A 24,193-nucleotide genomic window follows, 5' to 3' on the forward strand; every position below is an offset into this window, starting at 1 on the left:
TAATCTTCTATGCGATTTGTAAACTAATCATAAGTTGAAATAAAATTTGTCAGCCGGAAGTCAATGCTACACCTGAGCATTCTTTCGTGATCATGAGCTTATGTTTGACACAGTTCGTGTGCCTTTCATGGCAGGCACCAGGTGCTCTTCGTCATCACCCGAAGTATAATAGAATATTACCACGCTTACTCTCATTAGAATGTATGACGCGGTAGGATATCGTTAGCAATATTATTGCAAATCGATTTTTATAAAAGTCATATAACAATAGGATAAGTGCAGGAAATTAACAGTCGGAAAAGTTCCCCGGCTGAACAGCGGAATGTTTGGAGAATATTTGAGCCGCTCGAGAGGTAGTTGATATCATCATCACACACATCAGTAAATGGCAGATTTTCATTCGATTTCTGCAAAATATTTCCTTCTCAGCCCAGATTGACGATATGAGTCATAAACGAAAATTAAAGACAATGGGATCTCCCACTCGGATCACTTTATCACAGATCTTTTGTTATTTTTGGATAGGTAGGTATATATGTACCTTCATTAAATATTTTTTTAATAAAATAATCCCCCAACCTCCTACGTCTTTCAAAATTTATAAGCGTTTCTTTACTAATAATACATTCTTAATTATAAAGGGATTAATTTGTACTCGACATCAATTAGTTCTCCAAACTTGCTATTTATACACTAACGTTTATTGCGCAAATTTGTTCGAACGGCTAACTCCACTCACTCGGTGGTACCCACCCAGTCACACAGAAATGCTTAGTATTCTTGTATTCCGGTTTGACGGGTGCAATTGAGAAGAGAGCCGATGTAAATGCAAACACAATAGAGACAATATCTTTATTACTAAAGTGAGTGGCAGATTAGTGATGTAATAAATCTTACAGTGTAGATATCTATGGACGGTGATGACGATTTTCTTTACGTATTAGGTGGGCGGAAGGACACCAGATGGTAAGTGATAACCGCCCAAAGACATTGGCGCATTAAGAAATATGCCTTTACATTCCTTACATCGCCAATGTGGCACCGAGCTTGTTGGAAACTAAGATGTCCATTGTGCCTGTAGTTACTTCGGTTAACTGGGTGATGCCTACCCAGGCGGGCTTGTTTAAAACCCTACCACCGAGTTAAACCGCTGAGGTGCCATCAGGAAGCTAATATCCAGTCTACCTACCTACCTACCTATACCTATGTTAAATAAAAAAACTAATCATCAGACCATGAGCCCTCGACGATTCATATTAAAAATAAGCGCATAACGAACGATACCGCCTACATGATCTCAACTTATATTTCATTTATTAAATGATTGCAATGCACAACTTCAATAAGAGTGTATTTTTCAATTAACTATCATATTCGCTTTTGAAAGAATTCATTAATATAATAAATATATTTTACAAATAGGATGTGAGATTGACAGACTAAAATGAGAAAGTATTTTATACTAAATTAAATAGAACGTCCAGCGACGGTAAACACGTTAAGTCCTTCACGTTATACCACTTCGTGTCGTCTGAAATTTCGCGATAACGTCACAGAACAGCGACTAAACAATCCTTCCCCGGGGTCTTAACTTTGACCGAACGGCAGAAGCTACAATAACGTAACTACGGTAATATTGACTACTGAGTATCTAACTATAATCCTTGTCGGAGAAGAATTTTCAATTCTAAGCAAAAGTTCTTTACTTACGTTATGATATTCCTCGTGTTTCATTTTATGGTCAGTTTATACATTACAATAAGCTTACTTTTACCACCAGCCTGCTGCCAATCGACAGTATGGATGATATCGAGCTGAAGAACATCCAACTCCAGTTTCCGAGCGCACGTCGCTTCAGCGACAGCTCCTGCCAGGAGCTGCGCGTCCATACCGACCGCGGGGACATCATGGTGGCCGTGCAGGGCGACCGATCCAAGCCCGCCATCCTAACCTACCACGACATCGGCTTGAACTGTAAGTCATTTATACTACGTTTTTGTCAAAGCGAATGTCCTTAACTGCTTTAATTGTTTGTTACAATAATAACTGTTTCGCGCTAATTTATGACTATACAATAATATTTTTATTTAATTCTCTTAAGGCAAGATTTGTAGAGTTAATATTGTGTTCAAGTAAATTGTGGTAACGCAATAAAAAAATCATACATACAGAACAAAACAATAAGTACTTTTGTTTATAGTACTTTTTATTTATATAAATAAATTAGTTACTGCGTAATTCGAAGCCTTGAACATTTTTGAACGATATCTATCGCAAGGTAACGCATCTCGTCGTGGAAGCATATGTATGTATATATTGTCCTACAGCAGGAATATGAACCCCAGTGATCGGGTAAAAGATGAAGCTTCTAATTCTTCTAATCTTATACTTATTACTGGTATGAATAGTACGTGCGTTATAATTGCTAATTATGTTTACCAATATAGATTAAATTATCATAATTATATTGAGAAGCATCTTAAAGAAAGTCAAATATTGACGGTCGTGAATATTTGACTTTCTTTGAAATTATTTACGCCCTTGATTTTACACAAAGATCGTATATTAAAGAATAGTTCTGTAATCGTGATGTTTGTCAGATGGAAGAGACTGTTTATGTTAAGTCCAAATTTTTATTCACTCAATAACCGTGTACCCAATCGGATATCCTATCGGGAAACATTGGTCTTTTATGTTTAAACACCGATTTCTACGTTTCTAACTTAAAATGACGAACTTCCATACAAAATTTACGACTTAAACGACGAATTAAATGTAACTCATTAACATAAGCCTACGTATTTTCATATTTCCAATATCAGAAATGACGGCATCCAATACAAACTTCATCATCATTTTGAAAAATCCTCTTATCTAAGTTCTTTAAAGAATTCCCGTGGAATATTTCATCGTGTTCGATCCACGTGTTTTTAATAATCACTATAATTAGTTAATCAAAGTATCGGTTATATCCATGCACTTTTGTCATTTGAATGGAATTTCATTGATCCCTCTGCTATAGAAATCCTGCAGATGGGAATCGATTATCTCCAGAGTGTTTTTCATCGTCTCCTCAGATTTGAAATATATCTCCTGTTAAAATATATAGATATAAGAAGTCGAAAGTAATGGAAATCAGTTCAAGTAATGTTTAATGTCGTTTACACCTTTAAAGACGTATCACTTTAAATGTTACCTACATCACTTGTTGATTTTAAGTGCTTTGTGATAAGTTGATGATTTAACTTTTTCAATAAATAAAAAAAAAAATGTGAGTGTGGACGTAGGATTTCTAGTAACTCTGTAGTTTTGGAACGTTTCAACGTTAACGAACATTATCGTGTCATAAACTAAATCAATTGGCAAGTCTCGGTCGTTCGAGCTCGTCCATCATCGTTTACAGTAATTTTCTCACATCGCACCTGTACAGTAATTGTTGCGGTGGATCTCAAAAATCTGTTATGCTCAATGCCGGCACAGGTGTCACGTGTTCCGCACCACCTCGATGTCCGAAAATCCACAACAGCGCGATTTTTAAGACATTTTCTGCCTCGCACAACCACTCTGTGGAACCAGCTTTCGCCGGCGGTTTTTCCGAACCGATACGACTTGGGAACCTTCAAGAAAAGAGCGTACTCTTTCCTGAAAGGCCGGCAACGCACCTGCAAGCCCCCCGGTGTTGCAGATGTCCATGGGCGGTGGTAGTCACTTTCCATCAGGTGAGCCTCCTGCTCGTTTGCCACCTTATGACATAAAAAAAAAACAAAAAAGGTGTACCGTATATTTGCGAGCAGCGACGAAGGACTTAATTATCGTTTGACGCAGGTTTGCGTGGCTGCCTCCCCTGACCATCCTGTGCGAGAGACTTTTCCGATTGTCATACTGAATCCGCTTTACATCACAAGAACCAATTAAGAATTCCCGATGCTGATTCAAAAAGTTAAGGCGAGTTATATCGAGTTATATTATATCGTTTTATCACTCACGTCGGAGGCTCCTGCTAATTTCAGCGCGATTTATGGTGAATCAGCTTCCATTATTGCTTTTAATCAATCGAACCTATTTATCTTTCAATCAGCCGCGTGACGCTTCGATCTTGGTCATTTCGATAAGAGAAAAACGTTCTTGGTATTCATTCTTACATTATTCCAACAACCTAAAAACGCACAACCGCTTACGTTTACGTCCGTAGTACCTGATCAATACACGTCGTTAAAATTGCGTGCCGTCTGTGGTGCGTTGATGCCGGTGACGGTACTCGTATCCAAAAATAACGCGCTGTTTCGATTTTCCTCTGGGCTCAGAAACAGCGACATCAAAGCTAAATAGACCGCGGAAAAAAATGCAACTTATTTTTAAATGGCTATGGATGGTGGTGACCGCCCCATCACGTGGCCTTTTTGCCCGCCTACTAACTTAGCTATTGCGATATACTATTGGCTATTATATAAAAACAAAAAAGAGCTGACTCAATATTACAAAAAAAAACAGTTTTTCCAAATGTACATATGTGCTGTTATCAAATATATTTTGAAAACCGTCATTCGTTGTAGTAATTTTACCCTAGAGTAGAATATCATGGGATTCGAAAGAACTTAAAATACACAAGGCTATCTACATCTACGTTAGTTAAAATATTAATTTTTTACTTCGAATACGGCAGAGCTCAGTCTACTCGCCAATCCATTAATATGGGTGTCCCGAAGGAGCTTAGCATCTAAGGTCATATCAAGGAGTTCTTTTGTTTCTATGACGTCCAATGCTTGCCCATTTAGAAGTCGATTTGTTTTTCTTTTCATACGTCGGGCGTAATGTTATTAATACTACATACATACATACATAATATATGTTTTTTTAAAATTGATTTACCAACCTTCCTATCTTTAGAGTTTTGATCGGAAAAGAGTTCTGTCTGTAGCATACATGCACTTAGTAATTCGAAAGGCTGTTATATGAGGAGTGCGATACCTCGTCAATATTCTATCAATGGCCACGGGTTGCTACGTTACGCTTATCGACGTAACAAGCCAGTCGTCGGACTTTACCTAGCTCATTAATAGGAAATTTAACTTAATGGATCTGATTATGTTGTCTTTCTCTGTTTATTTTGTCATTGACATGCAATTGTATTAAAGCTCATCATATTTCTGAGACGCAGGAGTCAATTTGAAAGAAATACTTTTGATTGCCGATACAAGAATGTCAGTAAATCAGTTAACCAGCAATTCATTTACGAATCAAGGTTGACCTCGATATACAGCCTACAGCGACTGATAGCCTTCTTGCGTTATCATTTGAAATCGATGCTCGTTTTACGTCGCTTTACATAATATTGTACACGAGAAAGTATATATTTAACGGCATGTTTTTTTATCATGAATCGTGTCAAATTTAATTTGTTCAACATGGAGTTGATAAATTTTTTTCGTCGGGTAAATTGTTAGCATTGCGTCGTTTCTATTAATATTCTAAGGAAGATCGATAACGTTTTTGTAAAGCAGCGGTTCAGAGTTACTGACTGTTTTGATTTAAAGGATGAGTGAGCCCGTGTACACGTACAATGTAACATCTGAGCGCTCCGACAGCGTCAGCTGCGCTTTGTATTTCTTGCAGTGCCTTTGTGTGTCTAAAGGCGAAGGTTCTGGTTACCCTATTGCTCGTCCAAAATATTTTACAAATTTATTCGATAACACAAGATTCGCAACAGTCAGTTCAATTATGAAACAAGTCTTGTTAAAACTTGAAGGAAAAATGGAACGAGATAGGAGTACATGTCTTACTCAAAACGACGTCTTGATTGATCTCTCTGTATAGAATGGGTGTTATGGTATATCTGAGATTAACAGACCGAAGACGTTTGGTTTCGTTATCTTGGAGGTTGGTACATATGAAATTTTCATGTAGATTTTTTTAAACATTCACTAAGCGTTTTAACTTATAAACTATTCAACCGGTCGCCATAACAATTGATATCTATACATAGACAGACAGGATAATGATTGCCCCGAATTGCTGATAATTTGCACATCGATAGTTAAAATATCTTGTTAATTTAAAACACTGGTCTTCTATGAGCAGGACGGATTACGAGCCCAGCTAAGCGGCGAGTAACCAGTAATGCGTAAATACATTTCATTCGAAAATTGGGAGACATTGATTTCGATATGTTCTCGACCGATGCAAACAAACGTCGATCCAATGGCCAGATAAAAAAACGGGTTTAAAGGATGAGTGAGCCCGTGTACACGTACAATGTAACATCTGAGCGCTCCGACAGCGTCAGCTGCGCTTTGTATTTCTTGCAGTGCCTTTGTGTGTCTAAAGGCGAAGGTTCTGGTTACCCTATTGCTCGTCCAAAATATTTTACAAATTTATTCGATAACACAAGATTCGCAACAGTCAGTTCAATTATGAAACAAGTCTTGTTAAAACTTGAAGGAAAAATGGAACGAGATAGGAGTACATGTCTTACTCAAAACGACGTCTTGATTGATCTCTCTGTATAGAATGGGTGTTATGGTATATCTGAGATTAACAGACCGAAGACGTTTGGTTTCGTTATCTTGGAGGTTGGTACATATGAAATTTTCATGTAGATTTTTTTAAACATTCACTAAGCGTTTTAACTTATAAACTATTCAACCGGTCGCCATAACAATTGATATCTATACATAGACAGACAGGATAATGATTGCCCCGAATTGCTGATAATTTGCACATCGATAGTTAAAATATCTTGTTAATTTAAAACACTGGTCTTCTATGAGCAGGACGGATTACGAGCCCAGCTAAGCGGCGAGTAACCAGTAATGCGTAAATACATTTCATTCGAAAATTGGGAGACATTGATTTCGATATGTTCTCGACCGATGCAAACAAACGTCGATCCAATGGCCAGATAAAAAAACGGGTTTAAAGGATGAGTGAGCCCGTGTACACGTACAATGTAACATCTGAGCGCTCCGACAGCGTCAGCTGCGCTTTGTATTTCTTGCAGTGCCTTTGTGTGTCTAAAGGCGAAGGTTCTGGTTACCCTATTGCTCGTCCAAAATATTTTACAAATTTATTCGATAACACAAGATTCGCAACAGTCAGTTCAATCATGAAACAAATCTTGTTAAAACTTGAAGGAAAAATGGAACGAGATAGGAGTACATGTCTTTATTAATATTTTGATTTCAATAATTATCAACCCAAAACTCGTTTGCGTCTATTCGTGAGTTCGCTTCTTTCTCTTATACTTTCAGGCGTTGATGCAGTATTCACTACATTTAAATAATTTATTCCGGGAGATTTTAAAGTATGTTTGAACAGTCGTGGCATGAAAACAATAGTAAAATTAAATTAGGGCAGAAACGACGCTGACGCTGAATAAATCATGCGGTACATCAACATATACGGTATACAAGTATAATAAACAAACGCTTATATCTGTATTATACATTAGCAAATTTAATAAACACCATTAACTTTAAAATAAACCAGTAATAAAAGTTACCATTTACGATTTGATCGGCGCTCTTAGAGATATATTTTAAACAAACCACTGTAAAGACGTGGGGCGTGTGCTAAGATGCATTAGCACAGTAGATACTAGATAAAGATATATTATTTTCGAATATGGGTTCAGATATTGTCTCTTTATGTATAGAATATGTAACGCGCTGCATAAAGTACAAGAGGCGCGCTTGATGCTGAAAGCATTTTCCACGACAACGCGTAACCTTGAGCAGAGCAGAAGAAAATACAAATGTACTCGAACGTACGGTGTGTGAAAAAAATACACGATTAAATAGAAAACACACTCAACTCAGGAGTAAACTTACATACTGAGACATATATACGTGTCCGTGTGTGTAATATACCTAAAATGCTTAGAAATATTGTGTTCGTCCGCGTAGTTTATTATAATGCATAGCTTCTATTGAACCTTAATTGCAACCAATGCTTTAGTACAATTAAGCTTAAGGTCTGATTTAAACTCCGCCGAAACTCAGCCTAGTCTATAACGCTTTGGCAATACAAGCTGTTAGTAAAAACAAATTCACTATTATATCCTAGACTAATCCTACGCCCGACTCATTCGTAACATTCACCCACCGGGGATTCCAAACAATAATCCGGGTTTTTAATACACCGCCTTTGTCAGATTTTTCTAATACTGAACTCGGAAAAAATTCGAAAGCTATTCCATATAGAGCACATTTGAGATGAAAATAATTCCTGTTTTGAAGTCACCGAACTACTTTTGATATACACGTACAGTTTTAGATGTCGAACGTTAACACGCGTCATTACGAGAAAGGGTTAAATGAAATTAAACAGCGGACTTTATATCGTAACCATACCCTTTCAATATTACACTGATTGATATTTGTACGACTTTTTATATCGGGCTGCTCGAGTGCTCGATTTTCTTAAAAAATCTTATAGACCATTTCAACTGCGCTCTTTTAAAAGAGGGAATATAGACCATGCTCTTTACGCACTACAGTCTGAGTATGCAAAGTCGGTCAATCGCTCGCGGCGCGTCTGATATAGAGCAGTATATCGGCATATTTATCTCAAAACGTAGAAAGAAGGTCATTCGATCCATTTTTATATTTAGATTAATTTTAAATTGTACTTCGACGTCAATATAACGCTACGGGAGGCCGAGAGATTTCCGGTTCGCTAAACTGAAGCGGGCGCTAGTTAAATATTAAAACAACAATATATTTTATATAAAAAGCGCCGCATGAACGCAATCAATCGTTCAGTTCCTATTCATAAACCGACCTGACGTTTACCCTGTAGCAGGTCAGTGTAGTGTACATTTAGATCACAGCTTGACATATTATTCCTCAACCGTTGAATGGACGAAACCGCAAACAAGCGTCAGTTCACGGCGGACTGAATAAATACAATATGAAGTGCAGAAGGCACTATTATTGCAGCGGTGCATACATCCCATTATGTGTAATTTGACGAGTCATTATGTCTCGGCTACATAATTACGCCTTTCACGATGAGCGCTCCGTATCTATTTTTCTACACTGTTGACCTTTTCTCGTTCAATTATCATATAAATAATAAAAATCACCGACGAAATATCGCCTTATATAACATTGTAACTTCGGGCTTTAATTTATGGGCCGCCCCCGTCTTCGTTGTCGTGTTCGATTGCGGCTTAGGAAACTTTTTATATTTCGAATAAGCGCATTTTTTGTGCACGCCGAGGACGTGGCACTTCGTAATATCGAATGAAATACACTTTAACATTTCCCTGTCAGTTTCAAAGACGAGCAGAATGTTTTACATTGACATCGGTCCCGTTGTCCTATAGTGTTAGGTCCCTACCTACCGATCTTCATGCAAGCCAGTATTAAGATCAGTAATTTCATAGGTAAGATAAACTTAAGAAAGGCGCAGTCGATTATTCTCAATGAAGACTGGTCTACTAAGGTCATATTATGTAGCAGTACCTGTGTATGTTCGCAAACAAAGATGACTCTATTCCCTCACTATCGTATTCCGATGGGACATCAATCAAACACGACTGAAAATACTCCAGAACCGAAGACGAAACGTAATCACTGCCACTATACGTTAGCTACTAAACCAAGTTAACCACCAAGTGAAGGTAGTATCGACTACAATGAACTACACGGAGTACTATCATTCGATAAGTACAAAGTTCAGATATTAAGGCATTTTTATTATTATTAATGTGAAACATATACGGACGCTCCTCAGGGGTTAGACGAACTCGTATACCGTGACGGCAACTTTACACTTTGTTTCTCAAGGCGTAAATATCCTTAGAGTGCCATGAATCGAGATGCATTGGAGCCTTTAAATATGTAGTTCTTTTTTTTGACATGACATAATATTATTAAATAATACAAAAAATGGGGTAACCTTTGGTTTATTTTTGCAATATATTTTTCATAATTATATTGTTTTTTTTTTTACGTAATTGACAACCCCTTCGTCGCCTAATAAATCCGTGCGACTCATTAGAAACTGATGATTTCTGCGCGGGGCACGTTATCGGTGACGCCCAATCGAGAAAGGTCAAGAATCGGGTCCCACCTGACAAAAATCCCTTTCTTTAATGACATACAACATTATTTTCTTATTCTTGTAATTAGACGGTATATCCCGAGATGGCCCAGTGGTTAGAACGCGTGCATCTTAACCGATGATTTCGGGTTCAAACCCAGGGAAGCACCACTGAATTTTCACGTGTTTATAATTATAAACACATGTAAATTCAGTGTTTCAAGCACGAGATGAATTCATCTCGAGCTCGGCGGTGAAGGAAAACGTCGTGAGGAAACCTGCATGTGTCTAATTTCAACGAAATTCTGCCACATGTGTATTCCACCAACCCGCATTGGAGCAGCGCGGTAGAATATGCTCAAAACTTCCCCTCAAAGGGAGAGGAGGCCTTAGCCCAGCAGTGGGAAATTTACAGGCTGTTAATGTAATGTAATGTATGTAAAAGTCGGTATTTATTTAAGATTTTCCTTTAATTTTCAAATTAGTTCAATAATAATCAAAATTGATGTTTGAAATGTTTTTAAAGTAAACTCATAAACATAAGCCGCTTATAATTAAAAGTTGACGAGTTGTTCATTAGCACATTACGCGTCGTGTGATATTAGTTCGGAGTCAATATTAAGTAGATACTCAAGGGCGCGGGGCACGTGACGGTAACGTTATAATACGGTTCTTTATTTCGAATTGTTTATCATAAGTATTTAAAAAAATTGTTCTTCGCAGAATCGGAGCCATTTCTGGCACTTTTAAATGGGAGTTGGAACAATTTTGGATTTGGGAATAAGTACAATTAATATTTCTACGTTCACCGCGCTTATCTCGGGTACGTTTTGTCAGGTAGCCTGTACATTGGGTGCTGATTTTCTGTTTAACAGACGGGTTGAGCGGTGGCACTGAGTACACTTATATACCCCTGCCGATATAACCGCGATACTTATGTCTTAAATTGTATATAAACGACTAAAACTACACAGCTGTGTATTACTTTGGTGGCACACGACAGACGCTCCTTCGTCATATGTTAATATGAAGCATAAGTTGTGATTGAATAGTGTATTCCATGTATTACAACTATTATCTCTGAAACTACTCGACCTCGTATAGAATAATGTATTAATTATTATTAATTTGTTCATTAATTATTATTAAATGTTATTAGTTTCGAAATTGTTAATGAATCAAAATGGAAACCGGATTTGTTTGACCACAAATGAAAGAATAATAACTGTCAACGGTTTCGTTATATAATGTTCTGCAATCAATACATCGTTTTGCCGCATATCGGCTTAAAATAATGATTCACAAACCTAATATTAGTGTTGGCTGCAACTAATGTGTATGTATATTGTGGAAATAGAATAATTTCTCTCGCATTCCTTTTTATCTTGTAAAAAGGTTTATTTTAAAAGTCAACTTGATAATGGAATTGGTCGCGACTCGCAGTAATCTTGGCTACCCACTCTCGTAGCGTGATAGATTTAGTTCGAAGATGTGCACTGAACTATTAGTTTAACCCGACGAAGGACCAGGGCTCGAACGATCATTAGTCAGTGTCAATTAGCTACAGTTTAGCCGCCATTTGCTCAGTCGTTGCATATGTTCTTAATTGAACGTTTTATATAAAAAGTGGAACTTCAATTTAATAAACTAAATGACTGTCGACGTTGAGTTTATTCACGATTTTATATACATTTCTGAGCGAAATTTGAGATCTGCGAGATCTTTATTGAACTAAGAAAAGATTCTTATCTGAAAACAGACCGGAGGGTTTCCCTGTCGGTAAGAATTTACTGGAACAGATAAAACCTCTTTGGTAGTCTAGACGCACGTAATAAGCGCTTTACTTCAACTCTTTTCTCTGCGCGTATGATAAAATTGTGAGTAGGAAGAAAGATTGCGCCGAGTGCATTCGACACAAAGACGCGTGGGACATCTTATAAATAGACATCGTACGGTTTGGTTCATGAATGAGACACTCATAGAAAAAGAGCCTAGAAATAGCTATAAGAAAAAGAAATAAGCGAAAAAATAAATGTAACTGAATTTGATACTAGTGCCAGATTATATATAAGACTCATAAACAAAAAGGCAGATGGCGCACGTGAAACAATACGTGAAGCAACGAATCGTTTCGGAACTGTTAATTAATATCAAGACATTACAATTGGATTTTGCTATACCTAACTACGTAAGTGTTTTTTTACGTATAGGTTACTACCACCGCACATGGACATCTCCAACATGGACATCTCTGGGGGCTTGCGGGTGCGATGCCGGCCTTTAAAATATGTGTAAACTCTTCTTTTCTTGAAGGTCGCAAAACGTACTGGTTGGCAAAATAGCCCGCGAAAGCTGGTTTCTAACATTTTTTGTGCGAGGTAGAAAATGCCTTGAAAATCGCGCTATTATGGTTTCTGGACATCTAAGATGTGCGGATCAAACGAATCTAATCGAATTTTGACACAATTTAGCAGCCGGGATTATTCCAAACAGCTCCTCGGACGATTCCCCATGTTATAATTGCTGTAGAAGATGTGATTGTGATCCAACATCTCCGCGCAAAACCAAAGTCTCCGTCGATAATTCGAGCCTCTCTGCGTTGAATACGGTCAAATAGAATAAGAAGGTCTGAAGAGTACCCACCCACCCAAAGGAACGTATCATAATCCTGTAAGATAACCATTCAATGATTATTGAGAGATTATATTTTGATATATGTTAATAGTTAATTCAAAGCTTTTACAAATTATATTTTTATAAATAACGAACCTTACAGAATTTGCATATGATGTGTAATATAAACAAAATTATATCGGGGCGGTATCATCTCTCGCACCAACGGCCAACTCGAGCACCGCGTTGTTATTATTCAGATCAAATAGCGCGCTTTTCCCCGACTTCCTGTTACACACATCCTTCCCTTTTCGCGGAATCACCCCCACAGATTTCTGGTTAACGAGAGGAAAGATATTCCCCATTAAAAACTACAGGCTGTAATTTCAGTTCTGTTATTTAGTAAGCTTCATTACCTCCTTTCCAAAAATACATTCTATAGAGGGATTAAAAAGTATGTATGTATATGCAATGAGATAATGGGCTCGGGTAAATCGAGTTACTCGTAGGCAGTTATCGCTTGTCAATAACTGATAATTGACTTCGCTGCAGTAACGGCCGAGGCCTGTCAGACGTAGCTACATACGTATATGACCACGACACGAAAATGTTAGTTACGGCGACGAGAATTGAGCGACACTTTTGTTTTGATTTCATTAGACATGACGGGATCGAAATTAAAACGACGTCTTGATTGATCTCTCTGTATAGAATGGGTGTTATGGTATATCTGAGATTAACAGACCGAAGACGTTTGGTTTCGTTATCTTGGAGGTTGGTACATATGAAATTTTCATGTAGATTTTTTTAAACATTCACTAAGCGTTTTAACTTATAAACTATTCAACCGGTCGCCATAACAATTGATATCTATACATAGACAGACAGGATAATGATTGCCCCGAATTGCTGATAATTTGCACATCGATAGTTAAAATATCTTTTTAATTTAAAACACTGGTCTATGAGCAGGACGGATTACGAGCCCAGCTAAGCGGCGAGTAATCAGTAATGCGTAAATACATTTCATTCGAAAATTGGGAGACATTGATTTCGATATGTTCTCGACCGATGCAAACAAACGTCGATCCCAATGGCCAGATAAAAAAACGGGTTTTATTAATTGTCAATTTTTTTATAAAAATACATCGAAGTATAATTTAATGTCGTGTTTATCAAATATGTACGGAACACTAGTCAGGTTACACTTCGACAAAGGTAACGTCAAATGGACTCAAATTGCCGGCCCCGCTGCAATGTCTCTTTCGTTTTTTGTACAACACTGACTCGTGTCCACAATAATTCTACAAAGTTACAACTAAATCGGATGAATGGGAGCACCATTCATCCAGGATACGCACGAGACAGATAAGGGAACATTAATTGTATGTGATGGAATATATTTCGTTCGTTGTTGATCATTCGCTAAGTCGGAGTCGACAGGAAGTAAGATAATGATGACGTTGTACAGCACATGTAAATAACGCGTTATCTATTGTTTAAAGCCAGTAATAAATTAGCATTCAATGTCAAGGACAATAAGCGAGTAGAGTTTTCCTTGCTCGGTGTAAATATAAAATAATGTGTTATATTGTGAAATAATGACGGTATTAACATATCGACAGTGCCGTTACGTGTTAGAAATAACATTAGATTCAACTTCAGTCCGGAACTAATCTGCGAAGACGACCCCGCAGCCTCCGCAGCACAGGCGGTTGTGGAAGTTATACAATTAACTGGCGTTGATACTTCTCGATTAGTGTGGTTTAGTCATTTACGTTATAGCACGTCTCAGCACACAGGCGAGTTTGACAACTTTTTGTATGTGCCTCGTAATTATTACAAGTATTGAAACAATACATCTTTAGAACAAAAATGTTTCGAGCTTACGATCAACAATTTTACACGGGCGAGCATAATATAATAATATACATTTTCAAAGAATTGAACACAGTTTGGCAGCGTGTGAGTTTAAAATTGTAAAATGTGGGTACTTGTCCTTTATTAAATTCGGAGTGCTCAGTACCCTTATTTCATACCACAACTCAAACGATATCTTATGAAAAGATCTTCGGTCGCTAGGAAACGTATCACGACATTCGACCCGCAATCGAGAACGCGCCATTGCTTCAGAATATCAGCTGTCAGCCCCTACACAAAGGCCGGCTCCAGCCTCGCAGCGCCGGACACACGTCGTCTACGTATGTGCGTCAAATATTAAAAGGGTATTTGTTGTGGACGTTATCGACGCGGCGATAACATGCTATTTACGATGCCTTTGTACGTGTCACGTTAAACATTATATTCAATAAATATAACTGTGTATTGTAGTAACCTGTGCCGCTATTTTGTTGCACTAACAACATGAAACCCTATCATCGTACTTGATAGGAAACATCACATGGCATGCATATAAACTTCAGAAATTTATGACAAGATAAAAATATTGTATTACAATCTATCAGTCCTTTGTATAGATACATCCGGTACCTATGTACTCTTCTATAATAAAATTGAAAAACCAACATCTAATTAATATATCGTCCTAATTATAACACAAGAAGGTCAACAAGACCCCAGTAAGTATCACCGAAAGGACATGCATCGAGATCTATGAAAATGTTTATACCGCAATATTAGTGGGCGTTTAATAAAAAAGGAGGAAGGTTCAACGGCAATTGTCAGTCTCATACCGATCCGTTAAGTAGCTTACAAGTGATCGACGCACAAACTCCTATAGAAACTAAATGCCACACTATTTCGTTTCTCATCAACGCCTATGGTGACGTAAATTTAAGATAAAATAATATAAAAGCCGGACCGCCACGTATCTTGTATACATGTATCCTGTCGCGCGCAGTCAAAGGAACGGCACACAGGACATTAACTCGGACTAAAGCATAGATCGCAATCAAAATATGGAAGTAAACAAAAGCTCAAATCCGTTTTCCAGTGGAGAGCAATTTCCTGGCTGCCGATTGTTTAAACTATTCAAAGATTGATAATCTCAGCGCTTTGTGAGTTTTAATGAAGTCGACGGACGAACTAGCTTGCGAGATGCCGATTTTAATTTTATTATATCAGTCTACATTTTGCCCAACTCGAAGATAGTTTTAAATATCAAACATTTCCTCTCAATAACTTGCCCGGTTTGCTACGAGTAACCTCATCGCGTGTTTCAAACAAGTGTGCCCTTATCCAACAATTATCCGCTTACACGTTACGAGCCGCAACCTCTGACGTTCTCTGTTTTTCCTGAGAATGTAAAATTTTATGTAAACTCTGGCATCTTAACTTAAACCCCGGTAAAACTGTAACGGTTAAACCGCGGTACATAAGCTCTCGTTCCCTGAATATTAAATTTTGTTATAAACAATGTCAGACTCGTCCTACTTATTGTTTTATTATTCGTATATGCGCAGACTTGAACCAAATTAAATCAAATCATTCCAAATAAAGGATAATCAAAATGACATGAAAAAAACGTTCCAAAAAGATAAGGAACTTCAACTTTATGGTTTCCTGAAATGGGTTATTTAGTTTATGTAGTTCTTGCCGTACTGCAGTACGTACGTAACTATAACGAAATAATAGGTTTATAACGAGAGAGAATTAGAAAATGATAGTACGCATCTCCAGGCCGGCAGCCGTCGCGTCGGTCCAATCACGTGACGTCACCGGGCCATCTCTGTTACACGAACAGCGACGTCTTGCCAGGACCCTTTGCTGTACTGACTATCTTACGAATATTTCAGAAAAAAAGATTTTAATGTCTATTTTACGAATCTTACAGAAATTAATATTTTTTGTTGACTGACTCTGAACTGGGATTGGCTACACATTTTTATGTTGTAAGTTTTAGAAGAAACACTCGAGTAGTAGCTGTTGTGTCTGCTGCGCCTGTGTCCTGTCTGCTTAAGCTGATCTTTTATTATCATTGTGTATATTTAAAAAAGGTATTAGAATATAATTTTAACTTAACTCATTCGATTAATAGGAAGTTGTATGTGAATAGGTAATATTATAAATAAAAGTGAGTTTGTTAATTGCCATTAGCTTTAATCTCGCCCACCGGTGAAAGAGCCAGCTTCATTCTCTTCGTGTTTTATCCACTAAAAGCAGAAAGTAAAGGAATCGTTTGATATATCAACGCTCCATTTTATTGCGGTCGTCCCAGAAACGATTCCGACTTGGCATCCCTATTACGGAGTCTAATAGTTCGCGGCAACCCTTTTATCTATACTACTAACTACTTTAAATAACTGTACACTCGAACAAATGCTGAACAAAATCTGAATAAGCCTGACTACTACGAGAGTTGAACACAAACACGCATACATTAGAGCTGAAAGAAAAGCATTATAAATATAATATTGATACTTTAGCTGTTACATAACTGACGTAGAAATGCTTAGACACAGAGTACATACCCATAATTTACTAGTCGCGGAATGTAGACGACTGTAAATGTAACTGTAAAATTAAACATTTAAATATAAAATAGCCGACATTAAATGAGCTCATCAATTCCGCAGAATTTTTATGTATGTCATTCGATACATACCATGATTTTAACGACGTTTGTTTTGAATATACTTTCAAAGACTATTTTCAAATATTTAAGAAAAATGATAATATCAAAACTTTGGTCAGTAATAATTCAAAAAGTAATTAAAAAAATTTAAAAAGTTGGTATAGCAGTCTGCTAAAATGTAAACACAAAACCGTTTCCACAGATTATTATAAGCCGCGGTATCTTTGAAACACATTCTAACCGTTCTGCTAGCTCATAGAAATAAATATGAGTAAACACGAATAAAAACAGGGAATGAGCTAAGGCAACTTTAATTATGTGGAGTATATTTATTTTAGTATTGAAGCAACCTAACTGTAATCGTTTGTATTTCCGTGTACGAGACAGAGTCTAATGATAGTACTTCAATTTTTATAAACCAGTAGAAGGTAAAATGGTAACGTATGTAGGTAAGAACTACTTTGTTTGGCAAGGACTAGATTGCGTGGTTGGTAGATATGAGAATCCCCGGAGAGGGGCTCAATTTACCACCGTTAAACTAGCACCGGCAAGCCCCCCAAGGTGTTGCAGATGTCCATGGGCGGTGGTAGTCACTTTCCATCAGGTGAGCCTCCTACTCATACAACATAAAAACACTACAACAACTGAAGGGATCTGGGATAAACCGTACGTTTGGCAATCATGTCGCGCGTAGTTTGGGGGAAGGAATCGACAGCCTCGGATGCCAGCTGCTCCCGCTTCAAGATCTCCACCCTTTCTGGCCTCTATGATAGGTTATTGAACAACTAGAGAGTGAAACGAACAACGAATCTGTCGTCTCCAATGTTGGGATTTCTAAAGCGTGTCGATGCCTCGAACACTCGGAAAAAGCTTGCACCTAGATCTGATTGTGTACCGGGTTTAATGCTGTTTCTCGCCTCGAAAACTTGGATCTGGTTCTGAGGCGACGGTTGCGGCGACGTTTTGCATGCATTGGTTTTAGGTCCAGAATCTCGGCTTTGTCTTGAAAGAAATGCTCTTTTCCAAACAAGTATGGTCTGCGGTATAGATGATACTGTTACGACTATTCTATCGATAAATATTCGACAATCTAGATGATATTAAGAATTTTATTTTGAGAGCTTTATGCAAACCCATCATGATAATGGCAATGGCATGGCAATACTACCTATCAATCATTCTACTGATAAACATCACTACTTGGTATTGCTTTTACTTTTGGACGGTCGGTGTAATTACAGGCACAAGAAACAACTTCTTAATTCCAGACGTTGGCAGGCCTTGGCGATGCATGGAGTGTTAAATTTTCTATTAGTTCCAATGTCAACAACGCCACAGTCGTGACCACTTACCATCAGCTCAGTTGCGAGCCTTGCTGTTAAAAATAAATAATAAAATAATCACAACGCAGTAGGCTAACGGAATGATTTTATAATTATTATCGCACAATTTATTCCCAACGGGACGAATACACAACCATATTTGTGGACCAGCACGTTTTATAATTATGAACAAGTTGAAATTATTCATGCAAATATCAAATTTGAAACTTAAACAAAAATAAACGCTACGGCTAGTAGTAGGAGAACGAAATGTATAAACCTAGAACTAGTGGTTGAAGCAGTGCTCGGCGGGACATTTTATAATACACTTCCCTCGCTGCCGTACTGTATAAAACACATTAGAATCTAACGATATGCAAGGAAGCAGTTAATGAAGATAATTAATTTTTTAATGAAAACCCGGACCCTTAACCTATTTCACGTCGACAAGCTGAACTGTCTCAGGTGTTCAAGTCGCAGGCAAAAAATCAAATGATTGTCTTTAATTAAGGTCTTTTGTCTAGTTCCTATTAAACTATTTGTTTACATTTGTTCTCGTCGCTTTATTTTATTTGGTCAACACAATATAAATCTTTTGGTGCTTCGAGCTGATAATGATAATCCTGGTCAATTAAAATAACGGGGATCACTTTCAAGCATTAGGGTAAACTGTGCACTTTCCAACCCCCTATGCTGTAACTGTGCCACTAATTTGTTGCCAAAAACAGTAGTGCCTTACAAGTTAGCCGCTAGACCAATTAGTCAGTTAATTGAATACTGCTAACAATTTTACGAGTGCTCAAGAATAATCGAAAGGTAGACAGTTATTATCATTCTAACATAACAGAATAAAGTTACAATTGTTCAATTGTTTTTTCCTCATTCATGCAAATACTACTCAAACGGTTGATATTTAATTGTTATATTATTCAATTTACATTTTTCTATGGGGTATGCTGAGGTAATCAACTACTAAGTACTAACCTTATTGTAGTAATTAATTATTTAATTAAAGCAACCAACTATTGAATACGAACTGGAACTGACTTATTGTTGTATAGTTCACTCACAAAAGCTATTTTACTACAACGACGATAATTTAACATGGAGGGATGCGCCGTCGTGAGGGAATAGATCTATAATTAGCATTAAATGAAGTTTTACAAGTGGCAAAGGGTAAGCATTATTACTAGCGAATCCGGGGTAGAACATCCCCCCATAAATAAAACAAGTTTCGAAGTTAAAAGTCTATAACTACAATTTTATAGAAGGATAGGACATTGATCTCTCTATCGGGTCATTGCTTTTCTTCAATTTCGAATTTTATATTTTTCTGCCAATTTTCTAGTGGTTTAGGTTTACTTAGTTTTTTATTAAAACCAATACTCCTGCGGGCTAGAAGACCAATTCCTAGCTAGTGTTTTCTTTGTGTAATTTTAGTCTACAGCATTCGAAGGTTATTTTTCTTTGAATATTGATAAATATTCTCCAATTATATTTTTTTTTTCAAATATATTGTTTTTTGATTACGACTGGCCATAACTCACGTGGTTTGTTACGAATTAAAATATTTGAACTTTAAATATCATTAATAATCGACGTTTTCCGTAATAAACATAAGTTAAAAATAACATGAATTGTCGTAAGAGCCTCCCCCACCGTCTGGTTTCATGTTAACTTGTATTTCTAGCAGATTTAAAGCGACATAAAGCGCCTTGCAATTCTTTGCACTTCGTTAGGCACGGTAACGGTTGTTTTATTGGGCGGGCTCGGTCTCCTAAGCCTCTACGTAGATTTATTTGAGCTGTCTTATTTTCATGTCGCACGCAGACACGATGCAACGCAGTGAGAATATATCTTAGCTTTCAAATGCCTTTTATTTAATTACATTCCTCTTTGTATCTTCGTTCAATGGAAATTATGAGGGACAAACATTTATGTTACAATGATCCTCAGGGTTGTAACAAGCGATTTCGCGCACGAAACTTGAATAATTTGTAACTTTATTACCCCAATTGTCAACTGATGCACTACTAAATGGAAAAAATAATTTCGAAATTATTATAGATTCTAAGCTGCAGTGGGCCCTCACGGTCATGGGTTGGCAAGTAGACTGAGATATGCAGTATTCGTAGTTAAGCAGATTATATTTTTGCTTTATGAGGATACGACTCGTTTCGACTTCGTTTTTAGTTATTTCCACAGCATAATGTTATGTGGCATTCCGATATTTATGTTGCAGCGACAGTTCGCTTCCCAATCTTGACAATGTTTATGTATGTTTGAAAAAATATAAAAGACTATCGTAGAAATTGTGACGCACATACTATATCAGTACTAGGAACAAGTATAAGCTAGTAAGGAATCTTACCCGACTATACAGGGTTAATAATTCTTTTGTTGGGCAATATATACGCTTTTAAAGCAGGATCCCGAAAACGTCCAAAATTATTCACATGCTAAATTCATTAAAATCGTCAGGAACACGTGTGAGTTAAAGGTCAATATAATACTAATGGCTTCTTAGACGCTAACACACCTTGGTAATAGAACGATCGTCTCCAGGCCGAGGCAAACTACTGTATTGAATAAAGCTTTTTGATTTTGACTTAGATCCCGATACATCGAGATCACGATCTGTATGTACTTTCACCATTGTGTCAGGCCGTCTAATAGGTTATACCGCGAGCATGTCTGCCATCTGCCTTGTAGAGTGCGTAATAATGTGTCCGAAGAAGCGAGGTCTCGTTTTCGGCTTATAAAAGGTAATATCGTATTAATATTGAGCTTTTGTGATATGGATATTATATTGCATCTTCTTCGAGTCCGTGACCGAATTACCGTGAAACTGATAAAAATCTTCATTATATTTTAACAAAAAATGATTTGTGTATTATATAATACTATATCTAAGGCTAACGTGTATGAAACCTCATATCGCGTTACTTAAAGGGTTCCAAGAGTAATAATTGAATTGTATAAATTACACATGGACTAAACAAATAAAATGAGACCACAGCTCGTCAATATTTAAATATTGGTGTAATGATTATATCCGGAATTAATAATGATCGACTTTAATGAAACCTTGCTTAAAACAACACAACGATGCTATTGGCTCGAAATAACAAACGCAATTAATTAAAATTGTCGTTTGCACTTTAAAATCATTAAAGTGTAGTAAAAGTTTTATTTCACAATCAGCCTTTTATGTTCCGCGTCCGCATCGAGCGAGCGTATTATAAGTAATTAGATACCTACGATACGACCTTCTATGCACTGATGTTACTGAGCTTCTATTTTCGTTAATTTGCGAGAGCGGGACTTGCACTGCAATGCTTTATTAAAATTATACTTACAACATTGAAACTAACACTTGGTTTATTTCCCCTCGGTTTATGCAGAAAGATGCAATCAAATTAATACAGAATTCCTATTAAAACTTTATATTTTCAAAGATTAATTATAATACCGTTTATTTTGTAAATTATAGACATATTTAATTTCGCATACAACGCGAGGTCGCGAGGTTGAAACTAGTTGAAAATCATAGTCGTTCGTCAGATTTGTACTGTTCGGTTACGTGAGATAGCATTCCACCGGTGATGGTGCTCTGTGCAGAGCTGTCCAGGTGGGAGTATTGACTCACCGCTCATTCTATGATCAATATTTTGTGCTGATCCTGATTGTCTGAGTCACTCTTCAAACATAAGCACCGCCTTTGACCACTGAATGAAAAGAGGCTGAGGTATATTGACATTGTAAGAAGTAGCTCACACTTATATGTCCTCAGTGCCGGCGACACTTTCAGATACGATGCATTCGAATCCTAATATTCCGACGACCTGATTTCCTTGTACGATTTCGCTGATAAAGCCAGTATTTTTGTAAGATTGACGCCTGGTCACGCTCATATACCTACATACTTATAGTCGCAGAAACCAGACCAGTGAAATACAATATGTTTATATTAAAAAGTAATAACGATGACTTCAGATAGCAAGTCACGTGCCCCCTTATACGGAAACTTTTAGAATATTGTTTGAATATTTATCAAAAAACGTTACATCATTTTTGGTGCGAATGACGTTTATTGACGTCGAAAGCCATTTCGAGTCACATTTTAATATTTTTTGCAACTTGACGATCTTCGTGACGAGTGGTGTGTACACGGGTTTTCATGGGTACCCCACTCCGAAGTCCCGGGTTCGATTTCCGGCCGAGTCGATGTAGAAAAAGTTCATCAGTTTTCTATGTCATCTTGGGTCTGGATGTTTGTGTTACCGTCGTTACTTCTGATTTTCCTTAACACAGGTGCTTTAGCTACTTACATTGGGATCAGAGTAATGTAAGTAATCAAAGTAATGTGATGTTGTCCAATATGTATTTATTTATAAACTCAATCTATATGGTGATGACAGCAACATGCGTAAAATACGTCACTCCATCATGATCGCGAGCACAGAAAGCATCGGCTATTGTTCACCGAATAGGCTTATGTTAAATTACTCTATCAAGGGTCTCTATCAATGTATAATAATAACTGTATGTGTAACGCCGTCTCAACATTATCCGATACTACACCGGCTTCGGGTAGGATTTATTAAATCACAGAACATAACATCTTGAGTTCGTATTTTGAATGGCTGATTTTATACATAAATTAAACACAAATTTTCTATGTCGGAAACGTGGAAACACTTCAGGATATTATATTTCTTTTTGGTCTACTGTTTGTTGTTAAAACTTTTACAAATGGCAAATTAACCAATGCTTTTCCAGTATCTCGTCTAACGTCTAACTTAATAAGTTGAGTAACATTCAAAATTAAGGATAGAACCGCTAGCATAAATTTTAAATTATTTATTCTATAATTCGGGAACGTTATAATTACTCCTAGAAAATGAGTTAAGAAAAATTCAACTATTCTGTTCAATTAGTTGATTGAATCAATCACATAATTTAATTTTAGTGACGCATTACGACGAACATCACGTCCCGCCCGGGTCGGCGCTGCCGTAACTACTAGGGCGATGTGTAGTAGTGATCCTACACACTCTTCTCCCGATCGACACTCGATTATTCGATGCTAATACATTTTGCTATATAAACAATTTTCTAAAAGATTTAACGCTCCGTCTTATTGCCTCCACTGGTGACAGTAGGGCTGGTTCATTTTTCGCCCAAAGAATCCGAATTGCGATTCTACAAGGAAAATTCGCTAGCATTCTTGCCGCCATTCCACGCGGTCATAGTTTGTACGAAAGTAATTCTTTAGTTTATTTGTTCTATATATATTTCGTTAAGTTATTATTGTGTGTATTTGTAATGTTATAAAAATCATGTCATACATCGTCGTCACTGTATAGTATAAAACAAAGTCGCTTACCGCTCTCGGTCCCTGTGTATGCTTAGATCTTTAAAATTACACAACGGATTTTGATGCGTTTTTTTTAAATAGATAAATTGATTCAAGATGAATCTTTATATGTATAATACATGCACAATACTGTAGAGAAACACTGATTATTTTAGAGGTTTCTAAAGAAAGGTGTATGCCTATCTATTAGGGATTACCCACAATAACCATTTTTTATCCTTTACTTTTTACTAGAAATAATGGCTTATTTTTGAAGCGATTTTAAGCAATACAGCATTCCTTATCCAATAAAGTACCTTA

General features: G+C 37.0%; 1 protein-coding gene across 4 annotated transcripts in view; it reads left to right on the forward strand.

Moving 5' to 3' along the window:
* LOC125076147 (protein NDRG3) overlaps positions 1-24,193 on the forward strand; it is a 79,853-nt gene that overhangs the window by 11,938 nt on the left and 43,722 nt on the right. For all 4 annotated transcript variants that reach the window (XM_047688131.1, XM_047688129.1, XM_047688130.1 and 1 more), the window contains one exon: positions 1,781-1,974. In XM_047688131.1, the coding sequence (XP_047544087.1) occupies positions 1,781-1,974 (194 nt within the window). The remainder of the gene's footprint in view (positions 1-1,780; positions 1,975-24,193) is intronic.

The sequence above is a fragment of the Vanessa atalanta genome, chromosome Z (assembly GCF_905147765.1).
Source record: "Vanessa atalanta chromosome Z, ilVanAtal1.2, whole genome shotgun sequence".
NCBI classification, from domain to species: domain Eukaryota; kingdom Metazoa; phylum Arthropoda; class Insecta; order Lepidoptera; family Nymphalidae; genus Vanessa; species Vanessa atalanta.